Consider the following 19,327-nt stretch of genomic DNA (forward strand, 5'->3'; position numbering starts at 1 on the left):
TTTATACTGATGCTTGCCATAAACATAACTTTGGAAGTTCAGAAGATTTGTATTGGTGAAAATCAAAAGCACAAAAAAAAAACCTACTAATTGGGCTAAAGGCGTCGGGTGTGGAGGGGGGGGACACACAATGTTTTCTTTTTCTTTAGTTCATCTCCACTTCACTTGGAGCGCTGCTATCGTTCCATGTTTCCATTTTTTAACACGGGACTGGCGCGTCTCATTTATTGCTGTTCTGCGTGTTGCGCATCCGAATGCACACTCCTTAGGTTTTTATACTTTATGCTTTCAGCACCATGGAGGTAGAATTTTTACCTCCTTGTTCAACACAGACATACATTAATGTATGTCTGTGGCTTTCAATTTGCGATGCTAAACATGAGGTTCCTGCAGTGATGTCTGTATTCTTTGGTTTGCTGTCAACTGTCAAAGATGTTTAGTGGTTTAGAACGCCAAAGTTAGTTGTGATGAGTGGAAATGAGTGTTATGAATTGTGTTTGTTTTGAATGTTCGTGTAAGTGAATATTTCTGCTGGGCGGAAATGAAAGATCAAGGGAGGACTCCTCTTCGAACTATATTACAAAATTTTCTGAATCACGTCGAGAATCTGGATAACCAGAAAGTTGATGGGAGCTATGAAAAAGAATTTCAGGTACGTTTGTTATTCTTTGTACAGTGTTAGACAATCTGCCACTATTTTCCCTTGATTTCTACTTGATCCAGTGTTTGTACTTGCGGATTAATCATTTTAAAACTTTCTTTTTATCGACATTGTACTTTCCATTGAACTTTAGCCAAGTGAAGCACTGTGCCCAAGTTCTGCCCTGAGTTTTCAGTGACTCATTTCCGTCGTTCGTAATACACGACACTGCCAAAAATTATTTTACACATCTCCAATTTCCTTGACCCCAGAAGTCTGATGTATTCAAATATTTCTAACTGTTGTTTTGCTAACAACTCCAAAAGTAATGTTATTTAGCCGTGTGCTCCCTCCGAAACTGTTGTCTAAAATCACCTTATTTCCGTTACAGCCTCGTAAACTATCGAACCATATTAGTGGTACTGTATTACTTTGTTGTGTTAAATGGACAATTGTGTAGCTGTATTGACCATTCGCTATTATTTATTCCTAGTCGTGTGGATACAAATTTGTTGTTTATGAAACATATGCATCTGAAAAACTGCAAGTATTTAAATATTTTTCGACAGTTTCGTATTTTGAAATGCCGTCTGTTTGTCACCACGATTCTGAATACTCGGACAGTATTATTTTTTCAGAAGCAGTGTTATTAGTACTAGTAATTTATTCGTCTAAGAATGGGCACAAAAATGTGTCTTGAGAGGCTTATATATTAATTTGTTTTTTTAATTTTGTGTGGCAGGGTCTACATAGCATTTTATGTTTGAATTCATATCGTCAGTCATCAATCTGGGTTATAAACTTCTCAGACGTTGTGAAAGAGTGGAAGTGCACTGTGTGTCAACAGTGCATGGTTCCATATCATTGATGGCTGTGACCAATAATAATTATTACTGCTATCTACTTGTAAAACTCCTTCAAATGATTTGTGTTCTATTATTGACATCTAGTTTCCAGTTTGGTTGAGCTTCCTTGTGTTAACTGGTTCATCTTTATATTTTCCTTCCATTCTTATATTTTTCCAGCCACATCTTGCATATCTTATTTGTGTTACTTTCTCTATCTAGACCTCTGCCACACACTTAAGTGCGAATTGTACATCTGTAGAGTATGTGTGAATAGGTTATGTGGTAAAAGTACAACTAGAAACTAAATGTTCATATTTTCATCTTCACTAACTAGATATTACTGCATAAAAATAATAAATAAGGAAGAACTTTATTTCTGGAGCAGATATTTGATCCTAAACAACCCTCTGTTATGTTTTTGTTATAATTTACTTGTTGTGCTTGCAAAAATACTTCCCATATGCTTCATCTTATACTGTCTCATGCTCTTTTTATTGTAATTCTGTTTGATTATTATTAGTTTTGTAACTGTGTTTGGGGGGGGGGGGGAATAGTAGAAAAGACGTTACTAGCCCTACAGTATTATGTATACAATCATATATTTTAAACAAACAACAAGAGAACCATGTCCAGTCATCAGAAAAATAACTTCTTAGAACAATGTGCGTCTGCATCATGAAACCAATTGTTATATTATGAGGCATATTCATATATGAACTGAAAAACAAGACTAGGGCCTAAGATAGTAATTGTTCTATGACATTACTGGTATATTTAAAAAAAAAAAAAAAAAAAAAAACACACACACACACACAAATCGAAATGTGGTGCTCAAATTTTCTTTCTTTTGTGCTTCACTTTAAATTTGCTTACACTTAACCTATAGTATTCTTATGTTAGCAAACAGTTGTAACTTGTTCAGTTTTTTTTTTTTTTTTTTTTTTTCTGATCTCTTCAGTCTTCTGTGATAAGGATGTAAGACAAAATAACAATCATCATGGTCATATAGGACTCTTGTAAGATGTACTCCTCCACCAGAATTCCCACCCAATCATTTGCCTTTTCCACAATAAATTTCATGTGCTCGTGTTAAAGTGACATAAATTATATAGGAAATACAAAGTAGGTAACCTTGTCTTCCAGCATACAGGGGAAAAAAAATATCATGTCACTACAACAAACATGGAGTTTCTTCTGCAGAAGTCGTGTATCGCTCAAATTTAGTTGCCCAGGGTGATCAAATAATAGGTGAAGATCCAGAATGAGATTTTCACTCTGCCGCGGAGTGTGCGCTGATATGAAACGTCCTGGCAGATTAAAACTGTGTGCCCGACCGAGACTCGAACTCGGGACCTTTGCCTTTCGCGGGCAAGTGCTCTACCAACTGAGCTACCGAAGCACGACTCACGCCCGGTACTCACAGCTTTACTTCTGCCAGTACCTCGTCTCCTACCTTCCAAACTTTACAGAAGCTCTCCTGCGAACCTTGCAGAACTAGCACTCCTGAAAGAAAGGATATTGCGGAGACATGGCTTAGCCACAGCCTGGGGGATGTTTCCAGAATGAGATTTTCACTCTGCAGCGGAGTGTGCGCTGATATGAAACGTCCTGGCAGATTAAAACTGTGTGCCCGACCGAGACTCGAACTCGGGACCTTTGCCTTTCGCGGGCAAGTGCTCTACCAACTGAGCTACCGAAGCACGACTCACGCCCGGTACTCACAGCTTTACTTCTGCCAGTACCTCGTCTCCTACCTTCCAAACTTTACAGAAGCTCTCCTGCGAACCTTGCAGAACTAGCACTCCTGAAAGAAAGGATATTGCGGAGACATGGCTTAGCCACAGCCTGGGGGATGTTTCCAGAATGAGATTTTCACTCTGCAGCGGAGTGTGCGCTGATATGAAACGTCCTGGCAGATTAAAACTGTGTGCCCGACCGAGACTCGAACTCGGGACCTTTGCCTTTCGCGGGCAAGTGCTCTACCAACTGAGCTACCGAAGCACGACTCACGCCCGGTACTCACAGCTTTACTTCTGCCAGTACCTCGTCTCCTACCTTCCAAACTTTACAGAAGCTCTCCTGCGAACCTTGCAGAACTAGCACTCCTGAAAGAAAGGATATTGCGGAGACATGGCTTAGCCACAGCCTGGGGGATGTTTCCAGAATGAGATTTTCACTCTGCAGCGGAGTGTGCGCTGATATGAAACGTCCTGGCAGATTAAAACTGTGTGCCCGACCGAGACTCGAACTCGGGACCTTTGCCTTTCGCGGGCAAGTGCTCTACCAACTGAGCTACCGAAGCACGACTCACGCCCGGTACTCACAGCTTTACTTCTGCCAGTACATTCTGGAAACATCCCCCAGGCTGTGGCTAAGCCATGTCTCCGCAATATCCTTTCTTTCAGGAGTGCTAGTTCTGCAAGGTTCGCAGGAGAGCTTCTGTAAAGTTTGGAAGGTAGGAGACGAGGTACTGGCAGAAGTAAAGCTGTGAGTACCGGGCGTGAGTCGTGCTTCGGTAGCTCAGTTGGTAGAGCACTTGCCCGCGAAAGGCAAAGGTCCCGAGTTCGAGTCTCGGTCGGGCACACAGTTTTAATCTGCCAGGACGTTTCATATCAGCGCACACTCCGCTGCAGAGTGAAAATCTCATTCTGGAAACATCCCCCAGGCTGTGGCTAAGCCATGTCTCCGCAATATCCTTTCTTTCAGGAGTGCTAGTTCTGCAAGGTTCGCAGGAGAGCTTCTGTAAAGTTTGGAAGGTAGGAGACGAGGTACTGGCAGAAGTAAAGCTGTGAGTACCGGGCGTGAGTCGTGCTTCGGTAGCTCAGTTGGTAGAGCACTTGCCCGCGAAAGGCAAAGGTCCCGAGTTCGAGTCTCGGTCGGGCACACAGTTTTAATCTGCCAGGACGTTTCAATGGGTGAAGATTTTTAAACTCTTAGTTCTGAAGATAAATGAAGGGTTGGAAGTATCATATTCATGATCTTGTGCTGAAACTAAATGATCCTATCATTGTTGTAAGGATGCCAGTAATCTTCATTGTCACTGACATGTTGTTTTGTTTGTATTCACTTTGTTATCTCCTATGGCAGTGTTATCATGTACACTTGTGTGACTTAAACATTAACAAAATCAGATTCTTTAAAAAAGAGAGTTTTCAGAAAAGTATTTTGAGGAATCCAGGACCACAGCAAAATGCAGAAAACTAGCAAATTATTTATATCCAATATTAAAGTTAGGAGACTTTATATTTCACAAGCATTTTGACCTTTGTAGGAATGGAAAATTCACCAACTAAGTGCAGCTACTCACAGAGGTCCAGTGTAAGCTGTATTTATCGTATGCGAGTGAAGCTTGGTATGTGTTTTAAAGCGAAACCAATTTAAAATCGGAAAAAGAAAATTAGTTCCAGTTGTGGCCACCAGGTGCAAATCTTTCATTGTGAATGTGAGAAAGATTTATAGAAATATTATCATATAAGAGTTTAGGAGCAATATGTAGGCAGAAAAGGTCAAACAAGTGAGAAAGCCATAATGGTTTAATTATTAGCTGCCACTCAAATAATTTGTTCAGTATGAGTACCAGAGATGTAGAAATGCTGCATTCGTAAAATCACATTATCAATAGTTACCTGTGGCACTTCTGGTATAATCTGAGCAACATGTTCATGTATACTAGCGTTCTGATCAGGTAGAGACCGAATATGTCTCTGGTAAACGTGTTCCTTTAGATATCCCCAGAGCCAAAAGTCACACGGATTCAGATCAGTTATAATGCAGGCCATGCATCTATAAAATCTCTGGAGGTAACATGTTCATGGAAGGTTGCATAAGCAGATCTTTCACTGTGCGAGTGACATGAGTGTTGCCCCATCTTGCGTGAAAATGTGATTTCCACCCAGTTGCATTCTGCCGAAGCAGGAATCCCATGCTGTACAAGGAGGTTTCGATAACATTCAGAATTCACAGCACACCTGACAGGCCTTCTGGGTGTATTCTCTTCAAAGTAGAACAGACCAAGAATAAATGTGCTGAATACTCACCGCCCATTTGCATATGGCAAGTGCAATGGTTCTTCATGTGCAACACACAGTTTAACAGTACCCCAAATTCAGCATTCACTGCAATCTGTAGTGTAAAATGTGCCTTGTCACTTCACAGAATATTGCCCAGCCACATGTCATCAGCTTTGATCCATGCAAGAAACTGAAGAATATATTTAGAACATTTGCTGCACAATTTAGATATTGTATAGGACCCAGTGTCAAATAAACTGCAGAACTTTCTATACTCTTGACCATGGGATGGACAGTTCTTATGGCACTGCATGAGCACTAGCACTATGCAGGGAATGTGCTGCACAGTCAGTTACAGCAACAGCAACCTTGTCAAAAACTTCCTCTTCCAGGTTCCACCCCAAGCTCCACTGTGTTTATGAATTTCATTATCATCTTCTTTAAATCATTGAATTTACATGGAGCCTCTCCTCAGACCTTTCCGTCGGCAATACTCTCTCAGTGCAGCACTGCCATTCACATAAGCTAGTTTCTCTTCATAATAGCCTTCCTGTTCACTTATGCTGTTGCTTGCCAAATGATAGTGTGTATCCATGTTGTCATACAAATAGTCTACAGTGCCACATTTGCACCTGCTGGGCACAGTTGGAACTAATTAGTTTACCAGCATGAATCATTAATGCAATACGATATCTGCCGATACTGGGCCTCTGTGAGTAGCAGCATTTTAATTATAATCACCCAGTCTGTCCGGAACACCCTCAAGCATGAAGACCTTTCAGAAGCTCTATACTGTGTTTCTTTGACATCAGAGAAGATACGAAAATCTTACATGTGACAAACAGGAAAATTAAATACCAAGAGAATTGCCTTTCAAAACTTTATGAAACTACATGGTCCAGTCACTTTAATGTGACCACCACCTATCTTTGATGTCAGCGTGCAATAACCACACACAGGTGGCAGCACTAGCAGCGAAGAATATATAAAGCTTGTCAGGGGGATGTGTAAAACCAAGCAGTCATTGTTCTAATGCAGAAAAAAGCAATTTATCTGACATTGAAAAGGGAATGATCATTGGCTTTCAGCCAAGGGTGGAAGAATTTCTGAAATGGCTGAGTTTGTAAGCTGTGTGCATGCCGCTGTGGTTAAAGTACGTCTTGCATGGCAAAACCAGTGCCGAGGCAACTACGGTGCACCGTGGGCCATAGATGACAGGAGTGAACAACAGCTGTGGAGATGTGTACAGCCAAGTAGATGTGCAACTATTGAACAGCTGACTGCCCAAATGAATTAAGGGGCTACCAACAGTGTCTCCTCAATGACAGGTCAGCAAAAGTTGCTGCATATGGACCTCCACAGCACACACATGGTTCCTTCACCCACTGTGACTGCTGTTCGTCAATGTTGAAGGCTGGAATTTGTACCTCACAAGGGAACCTCCCCATCACACCCCCCTCAGATTTAGTTATAAGTTTGCACAATGGATAGTCCTTGAAAAACTGAACACAGATCAATCGATAAAACAGGAAGAAGTTGTGTGGAACTATGAAAAAAAAATAAGCAAAATATAGAAACTGAGTAGTCCATGTCCAAGATAGGCAACATCAAGGATACTGCGAGCTGAGGAGCGTCATGGTCCACTGGTTAGCGTAAGCAGCTGCGGAATGAGAGGTCCTTGGTTCAAGTCTTCCCTCCGGCAAAATGTTTATTTTTTTGTTTTCAGACAATTATCAAAGTTCAGGCACTCACACATAATCAACTTCGCTCTCCAAAGTTCCAGGACATGTTCAGATTTGCTTGGACACACGGAAAAATTTGAAAATGTTAAAAACATATGTTTTGACAGAGCACAGGGAAAACTGTGCGACTGTGAAACTGCTGCATTCATTTGTTGCAGTTTATGTGACAAACTCTAATGTTTTCAGCACTTTTTTGGGAGCGATTATCACATCCACAAGAAAACCTAAATCGGGCAAGGTAGAAGAATCTTTTTCCCTATTCGCCAAGAGTACAAATTAGGTGGGTCGACAACATATTCCTGTCATGTGACGCACATGTCGTCACCAGTGTCATATAGAATGTATCAGACGTGTTTTCTTGTGGAGGAATCGTTTGACCTATGTCCTTGCGATCAAATGTTTTGGTTCCCATTGGAAAGGCACGTCCTTTCGTCTACTAATCGCACGGTTTTGCGGTGCGGTCACAAAACACAGACACTAAACTTATTACAGTGAACAGAGACATCAATGAACGAACGGACAGATCATAACTTTGCGAAAATAAAGAAAGAAAACTTTTCACTCGAGGGAAGACTTGAACCAAGGACCTCGCGTTCCCCAGCTGCTCACGCTAACCAGGGGACCACGGCGTTCCTGAGCTCATAGTAACCTTGATATTGCCTATCTTGCAGATGGACTACTCAGTTTCTATATTTTGCTTATTTTTTTCATAGTTTCACACAACTACTTCCTGTTTTCTCGATTGACCTGTGTTCAGTTTTTCAAGGCCTATCCACTGTTCCAACTTACAACTAAATCTGAGGGGGGTGCGATGGGGAGGTTCCCTTGTCAGTACCACAGCTGGACCTCCATTGAGTTGTGGTAGGTGGCCGTTTTTTTTTTTCTTCAGATGGCATGAAGTGTCTGAAAGAAAATACCCTGCAACCAGGAGGGGGTGTTATGGGCAATTTGGTAAACACATCCTGGTGCTCTTCAAACCAATGTACACAGCAAGCTGTGTGACACACTGCATTGTCCTGCTGGTGGATGCCATTGTGTCGAGGAAAAAAAAATGCATGTAGGGGATGGACATGATCCCCAAGAACAGATGCGTACTTTTGTGGATCCATTGTGCCTTCCAGAATGATGAGATCACCCAGGGAATGCCACAAAAACATTCCCCAGACCATAATGCTCCCTACTCCAGCCTGGACCCCTCGCGACAATTGTAGCAGCTTTTCTGTAATTCTGTCTTGTGTAAATGGTATGGAACTGCGGCTGGTCAAAGAATTGAAGGAAATAGATACCAAGAGGCATAATTTTATTTAGCTACCACTTTTGGTGCCTCATTGGCACCATCTTCAGACCCCTATACACTAAACTAGCAACTCATCAAGTTTTTTGTGCTATTATAGGGACCACTATATCCAGCTGGTTTCTGTAGACTTCTAAAAACTTCTCGGTCAATGTGGACCCTAACCCTAATGACAACTGTCAGTCCAAGCCATGCATACACAAGGTATAAAGGGGGCAATGCATTGGTGGAGCAGTCATTTGTACTTAGATGATTCATGTGGAAAGGTTTCCAACCTGGTTATGGCCACACGGTGAGAATTAAAATACTTTGAATGCAGAATGGTATTGGAAGCTAGACGCATGGGTCATTCCATTTTGGAAATCATAATGGAATTCAATATTCTGAGATACACAGTATCAAGAATGTACCGGGAATACCAAATTTCAAGCATTACCTCTCACCACGGACAATGCAGTGGCCGGTGGCCTTCACTTAACAATCCAGAGCAGCAGTGTTTGCATAAAGTGGTCAGTGTTAACAGATGAGCAACACTGCGTGATATAACCACATAAATCAGTGTTGGAGATATGACGAACATATGGGCTGTGGCAGCAGATGACCGATGCCATTGCCTTTGCTGACAGCATGATATCACCTGCACTGCCTTTCCAGGGCTGGTGACCATATTGGTTCGACCCTGGATGACTGGAAAACTGTGGCATGGTCAAATGAGTCCTGATTTCATTGGTAAGAGCTGATGATAGACTTCAATTGTGGAACAGACCCCATGAAGCCATGGACCCAAATTGTCAACAATGCACTGTGCAAGTTGGTGGTGGCTCCATAATGGCGTGGGCAGTGGAATGGACTGGGTCCTTTGGACCAACTGAAGCAATCATTGACTGGAAATGGTTATGCTCAGCTACTTTGAAGACCATTTGCAGCCGTTCATGGGCTTCATGTTCCCAAACAACAGTGCACCATGTTACCAGGCTACAATTGTTTGCAGTTGGTTTGAAAAGCATTCTGGTGTAGTGAATGATTTGGCTACCCAGATTGCTTGACTGAACCCTTTTGAACATTTGTGGGACATAATCAAAAGATCAGTTTGTGTACAAAATTCTGCACCAGCAACACTTTCGCAATTATGTACAGCTATAGAGGCAGCATGGCTCAGTATTTCTGCAGGGGACTTTCAATGACTTGTTGACTCCATTCCATGTCAAGTTGCTGCACTACGCCAGGCAGTAGGAGGTGTGACATGATGCTAGGAAGTATCCCTTCAGTGTAAATTATAACAAGTTCAATGTGCTGAAGTAGTATTGTATTTCTTGTTAAGTTAGGTCATGGGTGAAATATAAGCCCAATTAGATGAGGACTTAATCAAAAACTTTATGTTTCAAGTACATGCGTCCTAACTGGAAAATGTTTTATACTAACATCAGTGATGGCACATTACTACATGTCCGTAATTATCACATATACAGCTTTCTTTCTGACCCATGTTCATTAGAACTTCTTTTGGTTATGTTATTGAATATACTTCCATCCTTGTCAGTTTTTCACTATTACTTATGATACAGCCTGTATAATTGTATATTAGGTTATACGAGGGCTATCCACAAAGTACATTACGTTTTGGAATTAAAAATAAATAAAGTATTGGAAATTTTTTTTATTATATACAGATGAAGGCCACAGTTAAATACTACTTTTCTACATAGTTGCCATTTAAATTAAGGCACTTATTGTAGTGATGGACAAGCTTGGAAATGCCTTCGTCGTAAAATTCGTCCACCTGCGCCTTCAACCACGTGGTTACCTTTTCTTGAAGCTGTGCGTCGTCATCAAAATGCTGCATAGCCAACCACTTATTCATTGCTGGGAATAAGTGGAAGTCACTCGGTGCCAGGTTGGGACTGTACGGCGGATGAGGAAACAACTCCCACTTAAAAGATTCGAGAACTTCACGAGTGGCATTTGCCATGTGGGCCCAGGCGTTGTCGTGAATCAGCAAGATCTTTGAGCCCAACTTTCCCCTGCACTTGTTTTGTATTGCTCTTCTGAGGTTGTGCAGAGTTTGGCAATACCTTTGAGAGTTTATTGTGGTGCCTCTTTCCAGGAAATCCACAAAAATCACACCTTTTCTGTCCCAAAGGACAGTCATTACGTGGTTGAAGGCGCAGGCGGCTGAATTTTACGACGAAGGAATTTCCAAGCTTGTCCATCGCTACGATAAGTGCCTTAATTTAAATGGCAACTATGTAGAAAAGTAGTATTTAAGTGTGGCTTTCATCTGTGTATAATAAAAAAAATTCCAATACTTTATTTATTTTTAATTCCAAAACGTAATGTACTTTGTGGATAGCCCTCGTACTTGGTAAGGATTCCTTAGTCAGTAAGCACATCTAATTGAATGTTATCCAAGTACAGGGTTATTACAAATGATTGAAGCGATTTCACAGCTCTACAATAACTTTATTATTTGAGATATTTTCACAATGCTTTGCACACACATACAAAAACTCAAAAAGTTTTTTTAGGCATTCACAAATGTTCGATATGTGCCCCTTTATGGCAGACATCAAGCCGATAATCGTTCGTCCCACACTCGGCGCAGCATGTCCCCATCAATGAGTTCGAAAGCATCGTTGATGCGAGCTCGCAGTTCTGGCACGTTTCTTGGTAGAGGAGGTTTAAACACTGAATCTTTCACATAACCCCACAGAAAGAAATCGCATGGGGTTAAGTCGGGAGAGCATGGAGGCCATGACATGAATTGCTGATCATGATCTCCACCACGACCGATCCATCGGTTTTCCAATCTCCTGTTTAAGAAATGCCGAACATCATGATGGAAGTGCGGTGGAGCACCATCCTGTTGAAAGATGAAGTCGGCGCTGTCAGTCTCCAGTTGTGGCATGAGCCAATTTTCCAGCATGTCCAGATACACGTGTCCTGTAACGTTTTTTTCCGCAGAAGAAAAAGTGGCCGTAAACTTTAAACCGTGACATTTGCACAAAACACATTAACTTTTGGTGAATTGCGAATTTGCTGCACAAATGCGTGAGGATTCTCTACCGCCCAGATTCGCACATTGTGTCTGTTCACTTCACCATTAAGAAAAAATGTTGCTTCATCACTGAAAACAAGTTTGACACTGAACGCATCCTCTTCCATGAGCTGTTGCAACCGCGCCGAAAATTCAAAGCATTTGACTTTGTCATCGGGTGTCAGGGCTTGTAGCAATTGTAAACAGTAAGGCTTCTGCTTTAGCCTCTTCCGTAAGATTTTCTAAACCGTCGGCTGTGCTTGCTTTATTTGTCGACTTCCGCGGGCTACGCGTGAAACTTGCCCGCACGCGTTCAACTGTTTCTTCGCTCACTGCAGGCCGACCCGTTGATTTCCCCTTACAGAGGCATCCAGAAGCTTTAAACTGCGCATACCATCGCCAAATGGAGTTAGCAGTTGGTGGATATGTGTTGAACTTCGTCCTGAAGTGTCGTTGCACTGTTATGACTGACTGATGTGAGTGCATTTCAAGCACGACATACGCTTTCTCGGCTCCTGTCGCCATTTTGTCTCACTGCGCTCTCGAGCGCTCTGGCGGCAGAAACCTGAAGTGCGGCTTCAGCCGAACAAAACTATATGAGTTTTTCTACGTATCTGTAGTGTGTCGTGACCATATGTCAATGAATGGAGCTACAGTGAATTTATGAAATCGCTTCAATCATTTGTAATAGCCCTGTGCATACTTCATTGATTAAGTGTATGAGAAGAATTCAGTAAATTCAGGCACATGGCTTCCACCTGAAGGCACTGCTACATAGCCTTCTGTGTTTTTAATAGAGAGGAAGCTGGATTTAATTTGGTTGTCATTTCCAAAATTATGCTGATTTTGGCACTGGAGATTATTAGCAAAGAGCCAAGTCATCACATTAAAATTAAAGATCTATTCCAGAATTGTTCTACAAACTGGCGTATGTGATATAGGTCTGCAGGGTCTCTAGATTAGTCTTTCCAGTATTCTTGAAAATGCTTAGTGTCTTGTGATCACTCCCAGTCATGTTGGGCACACTTGTATTAAGAAATTCTGTCAAATTCTCATTAAGAAAATCCACCAGGTTACAAACTGTGAAATAATTTTGGAAACAGAATTTGGAATTATGTTTATTTGTCTTGATTTTGTTGTTAATTTGGCCGGGATGCTACCGACTGAATGATTTCACTCCCTTGACTAAAGTTTCTCTGAAGTCCATTTATAACTCTTTGCTTTCCAGTGTTAAAAGCTTCACATGGTTGCTTTGATTTAATTTAAAATATGTTGATCTTCTGTCTTTTGACTTTTTTGCACCTGTGGTATGACACCCCACCTTTCTTGAGCAGCTCTTCAAAGCCATTACTAAATTTCTTACTTTTTTAGTATTTCATTTTGTGACAATTTGATTTGTTGTAGTTTAGAATGGTTTGAAGTTTTCATTACAGTCTGGTATCCAGAAATACTATTAATACAAAAAAAAGGTAAAGCTTTCATCAATCCAAAAATTCTTTTGAATACTACAGTGCCTTATTAGTCATGGCCTGTTGAAGATGGTATGCTGTTGCCTTCCTCTAGGGTTGAGAACTGGCTTACCCAGCCAGTTAAAGGGGATTTGCAGTTTAACGTGGATTCCAAATCACAGTGTGAATTGGCATCTTTCACCTCAGCAAACTTTGCCAGATGTGAAATAAGTGATAAGTGACAGATAAAAATCTTAGGAATGACCAGGAATTGAACCCAAGAACTTCAGATTTGTAGGCTGGCACTTCACCACTGAGCCACTTAATATAAGTACAGGTAAATGAGCTGTACACTAGTGACATTGTTCTTGAATTTTCAATTAACAAGTATGTGCTTTGTCCTTGCTTTTGGTTATTTTGGTTTAGGTTGTCAGTAGCCTCCCTGTCTCATTATAGGTAAAAGACTAGCTTTTTCTCTCAAGGTAACTTAGTTCCTTCCAATATCCTTGTCACTAATGGCTCAATCCAGTATCTAATGACGTCACTGGTAGCAATCTGTTAGAACTATTATAGAACAGTAAAAAATTGGTGATCTCAGAAAAGTATTAGCACATCACTAGAGATTGTTTTGTTTGTAGACATACATGATTGTGTTGAGAGTGATCCTGTTTGTATAGACAGATGAAAAGTATATCTAAAGTGTTTCACCATGTGACTAAAATTATAAACTATGTGAAACTTCCTGGCAGATTAAAACTGTGTGACCGACCGAGACTCGAACTCGGGACCTTTGCCTTTCGCGGGCAAGTGCTCTACCATCTGAGCTACCGAAGCACGACTCACGCCCGGTACTCACAGCTTTACTTCTGCCAGTATCTCGTCTCCTACCTTCCAAACTTTACAGAAGCTCTCCTGCGAAACTTGCAGAACTAGCACTCCTGACCGAGCGAGGTGGCGCAGTGGTTAGACACTGGACTCGCATTCGGGAGGACGACGGTTCAATCCCGCGTCCGGCCATCCAGATTTAGGTTTTCCGTGATTTCCCTAAATCACTCCAGGCAAATGCCGGGATGGTTCCTCTGAAAGGGCACGGCCGACTTCCTTCCCCATCCTTCCCTAATCCGATGAGACCGATGACCACGCTGTCTGGTCTCCTTCCCCAAACCAACCAACCAACCAACTAGCACTCCTGAAAGTGCTAGTTCTGCAAGTTTCGCAGGAGAGCTTCTGTAAAGTTTGGAAGGTAGGAGACGAGATACTGGCAGAAGTAAAGCTGTGAGTACCGGGTGTGTGTCGTGCTTCGGTAGCTCAGATGGTAGAGCACTTGCCCGCGAAAGGCAAAGGTCCCGAGTTCGAGTCTCGGTCGGGCACACAGTTTTAATCTGCCAGGAAGTTTCATATCAGCGCACACTCCGCTGCAGAGTGAAAATCTCATTCTATAAACTATGTGTTTGTGTATGTTTCCTAGGTAACCTTTTACTGCAGAACACGAGTCAAGATACCTATTATATATTTGGGAATGCAGATGAAATCACTTATTACATATATAAAAAAAAAAATCAACAGCGTACTGATAGTAGAAAACTCTGCTCTGAGTGAAAATTTTTAACAGCCAGTCAATAAGATACACTAATTGGCCATAATCTGTTTGTTATTAGGGTGTTTCATGTTTGCCGGCTATTTGAGCAAGGAAATAATTTTCTTGAGTTTCCTATTAGTTACTTATCGTGATATTTCCTTTACATAGAATAATTCTATTTTTAGACATCCCGAGGGAGAGTATACACTTTTGTTTTATTTTGCACTAATACAGGCTTATTTTTACATAGTAGACTGCTGCTACTTATGTTACACTACTTTTAGAATGCTTGCTTTTTGATAATCAACTTGCCAACAGGTCCACATGAAGATATTTGCATCATCATTAATGCTGCGGTGACTGGAAGGGCAAACACAGCCGCATGTATGGTCTTGGCTGCAGTTGGCTCAAATTTCTCATTTTTTTCTGGTCAGGAGTGATCATTACTTGCAGCTGGGAGTAATCTGCTATACTTTTCTTTTTAGTTGTGTACTTCAGTAATAATATACTAACACCACCTATAGTGATTCTTATTTACACGTTACCTACCTCAGTAGCAAGGTTTTAACTGAGATTCCCTCACCTAACTCGAGCCATTAAATGCCCTTTCCTGCAAGATCAGCTAATCAAGGTACTGGCTTAAACTAACAATATTAAATCCCTGGTAGCTGGAACTTCGCTTAAATTTGGTGAACTGGATGAATTCTTTGTAGACTACATTTGCTAATTTAAATGCATGTCTTTTGCTTTAACTCATGAGTAACTAGAGCTGGTCACTGGATCTGGTTAACCAACAAGTCAGTCAAACTCGCGAGATGTTTCCTTGCTCCAGTATTACTATAAGAGCCAATGAGCAGTTGGAGAGGAAATAATTTGACTGGTGAATAGCTAGTTAGGCAATCTGGTTAACTGGCAAACAAACTCGAGCTTCCAACTACAGTATTCCCTCTGATCATCTACGAGTTATCATAGGTGGTGATGAGAAAATGGGATGAGGTTGCCATTTAATGAAAGACAGTGAACAGATATTGATGCTACTTGTTCTGATAAATTTTGTGTGTCGTACAAACTAGCAGATATTTTGAAGGTTATGTAGAGTACAGATTCTTCTTGCAAAAGTGCCTTATCTGAGAATACTATTACATTTGTAAATGAAAAATTAATATTTTTAGATACTATATGTCAATACAGAGAACAACAATCTGGCAGTTTTTTGAAAGAGTGAAGGACGAGAACCAAGCAGCTATGTATAGCTTGCGTGGACTGTCCTTTGTCACAGGTGAAGGAACAGCTAACCACAATCATTTAAAACAGTGCCTCAAATGTTGTTATAATGATTAGCAGCCAAAAAGCAAATAAAAATATATAATTAAGCAATATAACAATTTTGTAGGTCTGAAGAGAAATTATATATATATATATATATAAAATTAGGTTTTCCATATGTTCTCGATGGTGGCCTGAGTACACACCATTCAGAATTTTATTCTTCTCTCAGTAATAAAAGGTTTCACTGAGATGGGAGCTACTTGATTAATTGTGTATTGCCCAGTCTTAAGATTTGAAGAAATGTAGTGGAATCAGTCTGGGCTGATCAAGTGTATTGGTACTCAGGAGACATGTTTGTAAAGTATTTAATGACATTTTTAATTTGTGAATATTTTTTTAGGTCTACGGTTATTCTTAGTAATGAAAAACTGCATGACAATATACTAATGTGTGGAGAATGCATAAACAGGACCAGAACTCATCTAAAGCTACTGTTCAGGAACCAAAAGAACCACATAATTTCATTTGAAAAATTAATTTGGTACTTGCATATCAGTAGTTAAAAAAGGTTACTATTACACACCTTTTCCTATTTTACGAGACCATGGTGACTGTCAGAGCGAAAATATGTTATCAATATTTTTAGCATCTCAGAAAGTGAAATAGGTGCCTCACCTTATATGTGTGATTCGACGAAATGATGATCCCTGAGACCAGAGAGGTCAGCTGTAAGAAAGTTCCTCGACTCCTATTTAACGGGTACAACTCGGAGGTGAAAGCCCTGCCATTGGAAAAAGTGCTCCGTGACCAGCATTATCAATCTATCATGTAACCACTGGCATGAAATAATATTTATCTTAGCCCTAACATTTCACAGTATAATATAGGCTGAAAATAAAAACCAAAAGGCTGTGTGATTTTATTTCCTTATGTGAATAAATTTGTGAGCTACATATAATGGATCATAATTTTAAACAAGGTGGCAGGTAACAGAGTACTTGCACAAATAAAATTTATTTTGCATGATTTTTTTTAATTTTTAGTTAAAATGAGAGTGAGGATATCATGGTTCAATAATAATTCGTGTATTTTATTGTAGAGTCCCTCATTTTTAAACATTATTTTTTTGTGTTTGTACAGTTAGTCAGTGCAAAAGGAATGATGATAATTGTACACTGTCTCATGGGTTACAGTTTGGTAATTGTGGAAAACTGAATCAATGTAAATGCTCAGTACAGTTGTGAGTGTAGCAGATATACCTTTAATAAATAAACAGATTAGTATGCTTTGTACCTTTGGTGGTTGATCCCATTCATATTTTGTGATGCAGTAAGTGGTGTTCTGTGTTCAACATGATTTTTGCTTCTTAGTTAACAATCTCATTTGCCTTCACATAAACTTTTTAAGCATGTTTTGAAATGTCCTCGGGTATTCATCTGGGTGATGTCACACAAATGGTGTAATATTATGAAAAGCTGACTTATTGCCACCTTCAGCAGTCCTGATTACAAACTGTCTTCCATTGAATGTTGTCTTAGATACCTGCTCTCTCTCTCTCTCTCTCTCTCTCTCTCTCTCTCTCTCTCTCTCTCTCTCTCTCTCTCCAGCTGTTGATCTTGAGGCCATGGTACCTGTGAATTGTTACACTGGCAAGGAGGGAGGGAAAAGTAATGAGGTGGGGCATGAGCTGCAGTCCTCAGTCTTTGTGCCACTGCTGCTGGTGATGGAGTGCTGCTGATGTGATGGCCATCCATATGCTATGGTCCCAGCTTTTCATTTAGCATGACACAAGTGGATCTATCCACATATTGTCAGTGTGCTTTGAGCCCACGGCTGAGTTCCAAGCCTTACTTTGTTGCAAACTGCTGCCTTTATTGATCAGTTCATCATGTAGCTAGATCTCTATCGCTTCTTTTAAAATAGAATCCCATAAGGTGTTGGCCTGTTTTAACAGCTTGCTGCTGTCATAATGCTGTTTTATCCTTTACAGTGCTTTTTGACCGTTGCCTTTGTTGGCAGTGTGATGCATGTGCTTAGCACATCGTTCCTATACCATTCAGATAGTCTGACCTATGCACATTTCCTTCACTAGCAATGGTTGTGTTAGACTCATGGTGTTGGGAGTCCTAAGTCATCCTTAATAGATCCTCCTGAGGATATTGTCTTGGGCAGTGAGCAAAATACACACTTAATGTTACGTTCCAAGAGTATCCTTCTAATTTCCACTGATATGCTACATGTGTTACTGTGTTAGGTATAAATGCTGTCACAACTTGTTGCTCTTCTTCCTCTGAAAGTTGTGGCCTAGCTTTCTTCAGTTTAAAGACTCATTGGCTCTGAAGGTGGTTTTAACTGTTCCTCTGAGAAAACTGCCTAGCGGTTCTGCAATTCTACTGCCAAACTCTCTTGATTAGATTTTGTAAGCTCAGTACACTAGTGTGCTCAGACTGCCTTCTCGTTGTGAGGGCACATGAAAGGAGGAGGTATGCAGGTACAAATCTGTATGTGTTTGTTTGCTGTAAACACTCTCTGTTTCCCATCTGGTCTACGGTTGACTCGCACTCCCAGAAACAGAAGTTGGTTCTGTTCATGAATCTGATGTTTTGGTACATCAAGTTCAGGTGTTGTAAAAAATCTTGTTGCCAGATTACGAAGGCATGTTCAGAAAATAAGTGTCTAGATTTTTATATTTATTTGGAAAAAGTGTATTTGAAAAAAATTAGAGGGTATTGTTGATACACATGTTGACTATTTTTCTACATAATCACCACCCTGCTCACTACATGTGGTGAGCTGTGGCACAAGCTTCTTTATGTCTTCCTCGAAGAACTCTCCTGCCAGCTCCTGCCCCTTTTCAGGACCGCATTTGAAAATTTAATCCCAGACATGTATGGCTTCAGGGAGGTGAAAAGATGATAATCTGAAGGTGCCAAGTCATGGGAATACAGGGGGTAGTACAGAACATCCCAATCAAGTGAGTCCAAAAGCACCTTGGTGACTGAGGCTGTGTGAAATTGGGCATTGCCAACCAAGAAGCACATTTGCCCCATCAGCATTCCTCTCCTTTTGTTTTGAACACCCCTTTTCAGTTGTTTTAGGTTCTCACAATATTGTTGTGTATTGATTGTCTCCTCCTGAGACAGAAATTTGACCAAACTTATGCCTTTTCACTTACAAAACACTGAGGCCATGATTTTTGTGCCTGAAATTGTGATTTTGAATTTTTTGGCTGATAGTTAATTGGTGTGACGACACTGCGACAACCGTCTTCTTGTGTCTCTTGTGTGTAGTAAACCACCCATGTTTCATCTTCAGTCACAGTAGAGCTCAGAAAATTCTCACATTTCAATTCAAGTCGCTCAAGAAACTCACAGGCGCTATTGATCTGATTTTTCTTGTGCTGCGGCCACCGTTTTTGGGACCCATCTTGTTTACACAGTTTCTGATATCCCAGAATGTCTGT

General features: G+C 40.8%; 1 protein-coding gene across 2 annotated transcripts in view; it reads left to right on the plus strand.

The window, feature by feature from the left end:
- Nucleotides 1-440: 440 nt before the first annotated feature.
- LOC126248919 (uncharacterized) overlaps nucleotides 441-19,327 on the plus strand; it is a 154,367-nt gene continuing 135,480 nt past the window's right edge. For both annotated transcript variants that reach the window (XM_049950412.1, XM_049950413.1), the window contains exon 1: nucleotides 441-652. In XM_049950412.1, the coding sequence (XP_049806369.1) occupies nucleotides 542-652 (111 nt within the window). In that variant the 5' untranslated portion in view covers nucleotides 441-541. The remainder of the gene's footprint in view (nucleotides 653-19,327) is intronic.

Source organism: Schistocerca nitens, chromosome 3 (genome assembly GCF_023898315.1).
Source record: "Schistocerca nitens isolate TAMUIC-IGC-003100 chromosome 3, iqSchNite1.1, whole genome shotgun sequence".
In the NCBI taxonomy this organism is placed as follows: Eukaryota; Metazoa; Arthropoda; class Insecta; order Orthoptera; family Acrididae; genus Schistocerca; species Schistocerca nitens.